The sequence below is a fragment of the Sinocyclocheilus grahami genome, unplaced genomic scaffold (assembly GCF_001515645.1).
Source record: "Sinocyclocheilus grahami isolate Dianchi unplaced genomic scaffold, SAMN03320097.WGS_v1.1 scaffold153.1, whole genome shotgun sequence".
Taxonomy (NCBI): domain Eukaryota; kingdom Metazoa; phylum Chordata; class Actinopteri; order Cypriniformes; family Cyprinidae; genus Sinocyclocheilus; species Sinocyclocheilus grahami.
Window position 1 is genome coordinate 475,925 of NW_015505332.1, and position 1,874 is coordinate 477,798.

Genomic DNA, 1,874 nt, shown 5'->3' on the forward strand with positions numbered 1-1,874 from the left:
AAACCCTTTACTCTGATCGGTCACTTTTTCGCTGTGGCGTTATACGCCATATTCTTCAGCTTCAGGTCTGAATCCTGGCTCACGATTCCACGAGCGCTGGTCAACAGCGCAGCCATCCTGTACAGAGCCTGTACCGTCATGTTTCCTCTCATTTACTCGGAGTTACAGTACCTGATTTACTAGGAAGGAACTTCTTTCAAACTGAAAAACAAACTGATTTTTTTCAGTAGGTGAACTTGACACATCTGAGTGCCTAATTTTTTTGGGAAAAAGGGATTCATATCAGACATACTGCACAAGGAACGAGTCTCTGATGAGGAAATGCATATGGTGTCTGATATTAACAGACAAAGACCCTGCCTTATATTTTCATACACTAAGTGTAAGTTAATGATGTAGTGAAATTTGCCTTACCCTGCAAATTAAATGATTATGTAAATCCTGTGCTGTATTTTCAAGTCTATATGAAATAGCATTTACAAACCATTTCGTATGCAATCTGTTTCTGAGGAATATGCATTGAGTAAATCTGGTCAAAATTAAGTTTTCAGTCAGAAATGCCTGCTTTTAAGTGCAAAAGAAGTTCATTCAATTCATAATGGTTAAACCACTAGGCTGCTGGACTTGTAAAATTGTGTAGATGTTTTCACTGTTTTCAAGAACCAAGGAAAATCAATGGGACTGCATCTCATTTGTTAGCTGAAGTAATAGTTTTCCTTTTCATGTATTGCTTTATTGTGGTTTCAAAGTTTTTCAAAATTGCGTCCATTTGTCACGGTTTTCACATGGGGCCTTCCATTATCTATCTGTTGTTTAAAAACAGTTTTCAAGTCAACATTTAGTAAAAAATTCTATGTGCAATGGATATGGCATTCAGTGTAGAGTAAAATCATGTGGATGTTTACTGAACGAAGACAAGAGCTTTAATGTGAGGTTTACTTGGTTTCTGAGGTTAACTAATTCAGCCATGAGCTCGTGGTTCTGTGTTCATAGCACTTTTGGCTCTGTGTAGCCACTCTACGGACTGTTCTTTCAAAGAATTTGTCCTCTTTGTATATTGATATAGAGTCATATAGTTTGACAGACTGGAATGACCCAGTGACATTTGAGAACCTGTTTTACAGGCTTGTCTGTGGGATAAATAACTACAGTAAAAGCAACATTTTGTGCAAAACACAGTATGTCCACCAGGTAGCAGGATGAAAACAGTGTCACTCTGACCTTGTAAACAAAATAAAAAGATTAAAAAAAACATGATTCTACATCTGCGTCAGTGCTACAGTTGCAAAGTTCTTGATATATCTTGTCAATGAGTGAAACGGAGCTGTCATTGCAACCAGTCATATCATAACAGCCTCAAAACCCTTCCTACAAGCACTGCCCCTCCTATTTTGTCACCCATCATAATCAGAGAGCGACTTATAACAGACGCGTTCAGCGTCTTTTGATGTGAATTCAAATTACATTTAAATTTTGCAGTTTAAAATATGGCTAATACCATAACTTATTTAGTCAGAGTACATAATTTAAATAAACTCCATTTTAAAATTTGTAAAATAAAAGGCATTTTTTTTCTTTCTGCTCCAGCCACTCCCCTGAAACAGTTTGGTGATCTGCTCAGTTTGCCACAGATGAAATGAAGTACCACCTTACATACAGTACCTATCCCAATGAATATGCAATTTCACTCAGAAAATACGGTATGGGTTGAGGTAGTGCTTCATGTTGACATAGACTTCCTCCCTGAACCAAATTAAGGAGATTTATGCATGAATGTACCATTAATTTTCACTTTACACAAGTGGTATCATAGTAAAGTTATGTTTTACATATACACCACAAGCCTGAATGACTGAATGCCATGTTATATGAAT

General features: G+C 36.8%; 1 protein-coding gene across 1 annotated transcript in view; it reads left to right on the forward strand.

Annotated features, from left to right (window-relative positions):
* Positions 1-1,220, forward strand: part of LOC107592438 (squalene monooxygenase-like) — an 8,109-nt gene extending 6,889 nt beyond the window's left edge. Inside the window, exon 11 of the mRNA XM_016281949.1 lies at positions 1-1,220. This exon is cut by the window's left edge and continues 10 nt beyond it. Coding sequence (XP_016137435.1) covers positions 1-183 — 183 coding nt within the window. The 3' untranslated portion in view covers positions 184-1,220.
* Positions 1,221-1,874: the final 654 nt, after the last annotated feature.